Source organism: Nerophis ophidion, linkage group LG07, assembly GCF_033978795.1.
Source record: "Nerophis ophidion isolate RoL-2023_Sa linkage group LG07, RoL_Noph_v1.0, whole genome shotgun sequence".
Classification (NCBI taxonomy): Eukaryota; Metazoa; Chordata; class Actinopteri; order Syngnathiformes; family Syngnathidae; genus Nerophis; species Nerophis ophidion.
This window is the reverse complement of record NC_084617.1, coordinates 6,396,448-6,405,209: the sequence shown is the minus strand read 5'-3', so window position 1 is coordinate 6,405,209 and position 8,762 is coordinate 6,396,448. Positions and strand designations below refer to the sequence as shown.

General features: G+C 42.0%; 1 protein-coding gene across 1 annotated transcript in view; it reads left to right on the top strand.

Moving 5' to 3' along the window:
- Positions 1-510: 510 nt before the first annotated feature.
- The window catches only part of gmip (GEM interacting protein), a 67,494-nt gene continuing 59,242 nt past the window's right edge, over positions 511-8,762 (top strand). Inside the window, exons 1-2 of the mRNA XM_061905252.1 lie at positions 511-739; positions 8,363-8,465. Of these exons, the coding sequence (XP_061761236.1) occupies positions 655-739; positions 8,363-8,465 (188 nt within the window). The 5' untranslated portion in view covers positions 511-654. The remainder of the gene's footprint in view (positions 740-8,362; positions 8,466-8,762) is intronic.

Here is an 8,762-nt window from a genome sequence, read left to right as displayed (position 1 = left end):
TGAATGTTGTCTGTCTATCTGTGTTGGCCCTGCGATGAGGTGGCGACTTGTCCAGGGTGTACCCCGCCTTCCGCCCGATTGTAGCTGAGATAGGCGCCAGTGCCCCCCGTGACCCCGAAAGGGAATAAGCGGTAGAAAATGGATGGATGGATGGATGGATGTATAAATAGGCTTCACTGAACCCCATTCTTTCTTTTTTACCAATTCATCTGTTTTTGACTTTTAAATGCGACAGAAAATAACCCGCTTTGTACACTGTTGATGTATTTCAATGCCCAGTAGTGCGCAAATGTTTTCCTGTATAGAATTTCTCCAGCAATGGTCATGTGGGGACATCAATGATGGTATTTTGAGAGGTGATCACTGAAGTCGGAGATCACTAGGTGGGAAACTCACGGCCCGCCACTGAATTTGACCAAATCTGCTGCAGGATGTGCAAAATGTCAAAACAGGAGCAGGTTGAAGGCGGCGCCACGCCGAGATGCACTTCCTCTTCTTACGGTGGCCAAATAAGCGCAGCAAAGAGGAAGACTCAATCGGCTCGGTTTCAGAGCGCCATGCCAGTCGTTTCCCCGCAGAGAAGATCCGGCGTTGCAAAGACGTGAACTCCTCAACACACACACACACACACACACACACACCCATGACGTCACGATGAACAAGCTGTCAGGTTCGGCAGCAGCAGATGAAGAAATGGACGAGGATCAAGAACCACGTCAGGAGTCATCTCCAGCTGCAGGTGAGCGTTATTTTGTGTTAAATGCAATAATATTCTTGCCGTGAATTTTCGACGAGTGGATTTCTGCCACCGTCTGCAACATCCTCATTGTCAAACTTCCTGAAAATGTTCTTTTTTTTTGTGTTACATTTTGAACAGCAGTCATCTGCAAAATACCCACCAGTTCCTTTTGAGATAAACGCGCAGCACCGGGGGACCCGAGTTCAATGTTATATCTAAAAATAGTTGAATATGAATCCATACGTTGATTACAAGGCAGCAACTGCAGACAGGATGCGGTTCAACCACCGAGGAGACAAAAGAAGTCGCTTGTTCCTGTTGGTTGCAACAGTTGTCTTGGAAATGGTCGTGATCTGTGACGTTTTCTCACAGCCGAGGGTTTCTTAAACGTCCGTGTCCAGGTGAAGGGCTCCGAGTTCGATCTCTGGCCGACTGTTTTGGGGCAGCATAGCTCGGTTGGTAGAGTGGCCGTGCCAGCAACTTGAGGGTTGCTGGTTCGATTCCCGCTTGTGCCATCCTAGTCACTGCCGTTGTGTCCTTGGGCAAGACGCTTTACCCACCTGCTCCCAGTGCCACCCACGCTGGTTTAAATGTAACTTAGATATTGTGTGTCACCATGTAAAGCGCTTTGAGTCAGGTAAACATGATTTAATTTAACACTAAAACAGGAACAAACAAAAGGCGCGCACAAGGCGGACAACAAACCTGGCCATGAACAAAAACCAACACAAAGGCTAACCGTGGACTAGAAACAAAAACACTTACTGTGACACGAAGGAACTATGGCATGAACAGAGTGAACAGAAGTGGACACAATCATGGCCACCAGCAGCAAGAGCGATTCGGACCGAGAAAGCGACGATTTCCCCATTAATTTAAGCGAGGATGAAAGATTCGGGGATGAGGAAAGTGAGAGTGAAGGACTAGAAAAAAAGGAAAAAAAAGACGATGTGGGGCGGCATAGCTCGGTTGGTAGAGTGGCCGTACCAGCAACTTGAGGGTTGCAGGTTCGATTCCCGCTTGTGCCATCCTAGTCACTGCCGTTGTGTCCTTGGGCAAGACGCTTTACCCACCTGCTCCCAGTGCCACCCACGCTGGTTTAAATGTAACTTAGATATTGGGTGTCACTATGTAAAGCGCTTTGAGTCACTTGAGAAAAGCGCTATATAAATATAATTCACTTCACTTCACTTCACTTGGACTATTCGTGTGTGTGTGTTCCCATGAATCATATTAACTCTTTATCCCCAGGGTCCCCAGTTAGTATGAACAGCACATTACTTCATCAATCCAGAGATTTAAAGACGTGTATTAGCTAACTGTGCAGTGGCCATTTTCCCTCAATTTTTTTATGCCTCCACAAGTCATGATCAAAAACTTGGTCCTCATTCCAAATGATAACCAGTATGTGTGTGTGTGTGTGTGTGTGTGTGTGTGTGTGTGTTTGTGTTCCGGCAATGACTACTTAATGGAGACATCGCTCTGTTTACACAGTCACCTTTAGGGGAGTTCGGACGGTATGGGGACACACAAATGGGTCCGCTAATAGGAAACCTTTTTAAATGATTATCAGATCCATTCTGAAGATGCTTAAGTGATTTTTAAGCTCTGGCCCATAAAACATGTTTACTGGTTAGTTTTGAGTAGTGAGATATTTGCACAGCAGCCCCCTCATAGTTGGTACATTTAAGTGGTGAAACTTCCTATAAGAGGACAGCTGTAGTGCTGTATTCTGAGGATCATGTCATATTTAATTTGAACTTTTACATTCTTTTAACGTGTCCTCGGTAGTCACGTACAAATTTGCGTGAATTATGCAAAATTATTGAAATTGTGTCCCCATGAACCATATTAACTATTTTTACCCAGGGTCCCCAGTAAGTACGATCGGCACATTACTTCATCAATCCAGAGATTTAAAGACGTGTATCAGCTAACTGTGAAGTGGCCATTTTCCCTCAATTTTTTTATGCCTCCACAAGTCATGATCAAAAACTTGGTCCTCATTCCAAATGATAACCAGTATGTGTGTGTGTGTGTGTTTGTGTTCCGGCAACGATTACTTAATGGGGACATCGCTCTGTTTACACAGTCACCTTTAGGGGAGTTCGGACGGTGTGGGGACACACAAACAGGCCCGCTAAAGGGAAACCTTTTTAAATGATCATCAGATCCATTCTGAAGATGCCTAAGTGGTTTTTAAGCTTGGGCCCATAAAACATGTTTACCGGTTGGTTTTAAGTAGTGAGACATTTTCACAGCAGCCCCCTCGTCAGGCTGTAGTTGGTACATTTAAGTGGTGAAACTTCTTAAAAGAGGACAGCTGTAGTGCTGTATTCTGAGGATCATGTCATATTTAATTTGAACTTTTACATTTTTTTAATTGGTCCTCGGTAGTCACATACAAATTTGTGTGAATTATGCAAAATTACTGAAATTTGGTCCCCATGAACCAAATGAACTCTTTTTACCCAGGGTCCCCAGTAAGTATGAACAGCACATTACTTCATCAATCCAGAGATTTAAAGACGTGTATGAGCTAACTGTGCAGTGGCCATTTTCCCTCAATTTTTTTATGCCTCCACAAGTCATGATCAAAAACTTGGTCCTCATTCCAATTGATAACCAGTATGTGTGTTTGTGTTCCGGCAATGACTACTTAATGGAGACATCGCTCTGTTTACACAGTCACCTTTAGGGGAGTTCGGACGGTATGGGGACACACAAACGGGTCCCCTAATGGGAAACCTTTTTAAATGATCATCAGATCTATTCTGAAGATGCCTAAGTGATTTTTATGCTTTGGCCCATAAAACATGTTTACTGGTTAGTTTGAGTCGTAAGACATTTGCACAGCAGCCCCCAAATTGGGCTGTAGCTGGTAACATTTAAGTGGTGAAACTTCTTAAAAGAGGACAGCTGTAGTGCTGTATTCTGAGGATCATGTCATATTTAATTTGAACTTTTACATTTTTTTTAATTGGTCCTCTGTAGTCACGTACAAATTTGTGTGAATTATGCAAAATAATTGAAATTAACTAAATGAACTCTTTATCCCCAGGGTCCCCAGTTAGTATGAACAGCACATTACTTCATCAATCCAGAGATTTAAAGACGTGTATTAGCTAACTGTGAAGTGGCCATTTTCCCTCAAGTTTTTTATGCCTCCACAAGTCATGATCAAAAACTTGGTCCTCATTCCAAATGATAACCAGTATGTGTGTGTGTGTTTGTGTTCCGGCAATGACTACTTAATGGAGACATCGCTCTGTTTACACAGTCACCTTTAGGGGAGTTCGGACGGTATGGGGACACACAAACGGGTCCCCTAATGGGAAACCTTTTTAAATGATCATCAGATCTATTCTGAAGATGCCTAAGTGATTTTTATGCTTTGGCCCATAAAACATGTTTACTGGTTAGTTTGAGTCGTAATACATTTGCACAGCAGCCCCCACATTGGGCTGTAGCTGGTAACATTTAGGTGGTGAAACTTCTTATAAAAGGACAGCTGTAGTGCTGTATTCTGAGGATCATGTCATATTTAATTTGAACTTTTACATTCTTTTAACGTGTCCTCAGTAGTCACGTACAAATTTGTGTGAATTATGCAAAATTACTGAAATTGTGTCCCCATGAACCATATTAACTCTTTTTACCCAGGGTCCCCAGTAAGTACGATCGGCACATTACTTCATCAATCCAGAGATTTAAAGACGTGTATCAGCTAACTGTGCAGTGGCCATTTTCCCTCAATTTTTTTATGCCTCCACAAGTCATGATCAAAAACTTGGTCCTCATTCCAAATGATAACCAGTATGTGTGTGTGTGTGTGTGTTTGTGTTCCGGCAACGATTACTTAATGGGGACATCGCTCTGTTTACACAGTCACCTTTAGGGGAGTTCGGACGGTGTGGGGACACACAAACAGGCCCGCTAAAGGGAAACCTTTTTAAATGATCATCAGATCCATTCTGAAGATGCCTAAGTGGTTTTTAAGCTTGGGCCCATAAAACATGTTTACCGGTTGGTTTTAAGTAGTGAGACATTTTCACAGCAGCCCCCTCGTCAGGCTGTAGTTGGTACATTTAAGTGGTGAAACTTCTTAAAAGAGGACAGCTGTAGTGCTGTATTCTGAGGATCATGTCATATTTAATTTGAACTTTTACATTTTTTTAATTGGTCCTCGGTAGTCACATACAAATTTGTGTGAATTATGCAAAATTACTGAAATTTGGTCCCCATGAACCAAATGAACTCTTTTTACCCAGGGTCCCCAGTAAGTATGAACAGCACATTACTTCATCAATCCAGAGATTTAAAGACGTGTATGAGCTAACTGTGCAGTGGCCATTTTCCCTCAATTTTTTTATGCCTCCACAAGTCATGATCAAAAACTTGGTCCTCATTCCAATTGATAACCAGTATGTGTGTTTGTGTTCCGGCAATGACTACTTAATGGAGACATCGCTCTGTTTACACAGTCACCTTTAGGGGAGTTCGGACGGTATGGGGACACACAAACGGGTCCCCTAATGGGAAACCTTTTTAAATGATCATCAGATCTATTCTGAAGATGCCTAAGTGATTTTTATGCTTTGGCCCATAAAACATGTTTACTGGTTAGTTTGAGTCGTAAGACATTTGCACAGCAGCCCCCAAATTGGGCTGTAGCTGGTAACATTTAAGTGGTGAAACTTCTTAAAAGAGGACAGCTGTAGTGCTGTATTCTGAGGATCATGTCATATTTAATTTGAACTTTTACATTTTTTTTAATTGGTCCTCTGTAGTCACGTACAAATTTGTGTGAATTATGCAAAATAATTGAAATTAACTAAATGAACTCTTTATCCCCAGGGTCCCCAGTTAGTATGAACAGCACATTACTTCATCAATCCAGAGATTTAAAGACGTGTATTAGCTAACTGTGAAGTGGCCATTTTCCCTCAAGTTTTTTATGCCTCCACAAGTCATGATCAAAAACTTGGTCCTCATTCCAAATGATAACCAGTATGTGTGTGTGTGTTTGTGTTCCGGCAATGACTACTTAATGGAGACATCGCTCTGTTTACACAGTCACCTTTAGGGGAGTTCGGACGGTATGGGGACACACAAACGGGTCCCCTAATGGGAAACCTTTTTAAATGATCATCAGATCTATTCTGAAGATGCCTAAGTGATTTTTATGCTTTGGCCCATAAAACATGTTTACTGGTTAGTTTGAGTCGTAATACATTTGCACAGCAGCCCCCACATTGGGCTGTAGCTGGTAACATTTAGGTGGTGAAACTTCTTATAAAAGGACAGCTGTAGTGCTGTATTCTGAGGATCATGTCATATTTAATTTGAACTTTTACATTCTTTTAACGTGTCCTCAGTAGTCACGTACAAATTTGTGTGAATTATGCAAAATTACTGAAATTGTGTCCCCATGAACCATATTAACTCTTTTTACCCAGGGTCCCCAGAAAGTACGATCGGCACATTACTTCATCAATCCAGAGATTTAAAGACGTGTATGAGCTAACTGGGCAGTGGCCATTTTACCTCATTTTTTAATGCCTCCACAACCTGCAGAAAGGGTGGTCCCCACAAGTTCTGATCAAAAAACTTGGTCCCTATTCGAAATGAAAAACAGTATGTGTGTGTGTGTGTGTGTGTGTTTGTGTTCTGGCAATGATTACTTACTGGGGACATCGCTCTGTTTACACAGTCGCCTTTAGGGGAGTTCTAACGGTATGGAGACACACAAACTGGTCCGCTAATGGGAAACCTTTTTAAATGATCGTCAGATCTATTCTGAAGATGCCTAAGGGATTTTTATGCTTTGGCCCATAAAACATGTTTACTGGTTAGTTTTGAGTAGTGAGACATTCGCACAGCAGCCCCCACATTGGGGTGTAGCTGGTAACATTTAAGTGGTGAAACTTCCTATAAGAGGACAGCTGTAGTGCTGTATTCTGAGGATCATGTCATATTTAATTTGAACTTTTACATTCTTTTAACGTGTCCTCAGTAGTCACATACAAATTTGTGTGAATTATGCAAAATTATTGAAATTTGGTCCCCATGAACCATATTAACTCTTTTTACCTACGGTCCCCAGTAAGTACGATCGGCACATTACTTCATCAATCCAGAGATTTAAAGACGTGTATGAGCTAACTGGGAAATGGCCATTTTACCTATTTTTTTAATGCCTCCACAACCTGCAGAAAGGGTGGTCCCCACAAGTTCTGATCAAAAAACTTGGTCCCCATTCGAAATGATAACGTGTGTGTGTGTGTGTGTGTGTGTGTTTGTGTGTGTGTGTGTGTGTTCTGGCAATGCTTACTAAATGGGGACATCACTCTGTTTACACAGTCACCTTTAGGGGAGTTCGGACGGTATGAGGACACAAAAACAGGTCCCCTAATGGGAAACCTTTTTAAATGATCGTCAGATCTATTCTGAAGATGCCAAAGTGATTTTTATGCTTTGGCCCATAAAACATGTTTACTGGTTAGTTTGAGTCGTAAGACATTTGCACAGCAGCCCCCACATTGGGCTGTAGCTGGTAACATTTAAGTGGTGAAACTTCCTATAAGAGGACAGCTGTAGTGCTGTATTCTGAGGATCATGTCATATTTAATTTGAACTTTTACATTCTTTTAACGTGTCCTCGGTAGTCACCTACAAATTTGTGTGAATTATGCAAAATTATTGAAATTTGGTCCCCATGAACCATATTAACTATTTTTACCCAGGGTCCCCAGTAAGTACGATCGGCACATTACTTCATCAATCCAGAGATTTAAAGACGTGTATGAGCTTACTGGGAAGTAGCCATTTTACCTCATTTTTTTATGCCTCCACAACCTGCAGAAAGGGTGGTCCCCACAAGTTCTGATCAAAAAACTTGGTCCCCATTCCAAATGATAACGTGTGTGTGTTTTTGTGTTCTGGCAATGCCGACTTAATGGGGACATCGCTCTGTTTACACAGTCACCTTTAGGGGAGTTCTGACGGTATGGGGACACCCAAACTGGTACCCTAAAGGGAAACCTTTTTAAATGATAGTCAAATCCATTCTGGAGATGCCTAAGTGATTTTCAAGCTTTGGCCCATAAAACATGTTTACTGGTTAGTTTGAGTAGTGAGATATTTGCACAGAAACCCCGTAATTGGTGCAACTTCCTATTAGAAGAAAGCTGTTGTATTGTATTCTGAGGATCATGTCATTTTTAATTTGAACTTTTATTTTTTTTAAAAGGTCCTCAGTAGTCACGTACAAATTTGTGTGAATTACGCAAACGCATGATTGTAGCTGAGATAGGCGCCAGCGCCCCCCGCAACCCCCAGAGGGAATAAGCGGTAGGAAATGGATGGATGGATATTAAAATTTGGTCTCCATGAACCATATTACGGCTTTTATCCCCAGGGTCTCCAGTTAGTATGATCAGCACATTACTTCATCAACCCGAGATTTAAAGACGTGTATGAGCTAACTGGGAAGTGGTTATTTTACCTCATTTTTTTATGCCTCCACAACCGGAGAAAGGGTGGTCCCCACAAGTCATGATTAAAAACTTGCTCCCCATTCCAAATGATAACCAGTATGTGTGTTTGTTTGTGTCTTTCCAGTTCTCGTTTCAGATGCGCCCAAAGTGCACCGTAAACCCGAATTAAAGCGATACAGTGAGATCTTCAGAGAATTTGACGACCTCGATTTGTCATTTATCCCCGTGTAAGTCAATACCACTTCCTGTTATTCCACGTGACCTAGTTAACCTTGTGTCGTTCTCAGACTTTTTGGACCATTTAATGGGTTTTGATTGAGCTGACTGGGGAGGGTTTGGGTAGGACTGAGGTGAACCATAGCAGAGTGGCCATCAGTCAGTTCAGATCTCAAAACTCAAAGGGGAACAATTTCTTGTTTTTCTTTCATTTTCACTTCCTGGAATGGCGAAAGCGTCCTGATATTTATGTCGCGGTTGTGTCGTCTGTCATCTTAAACTAGAACCAACACGTTCTCTCAGAATAT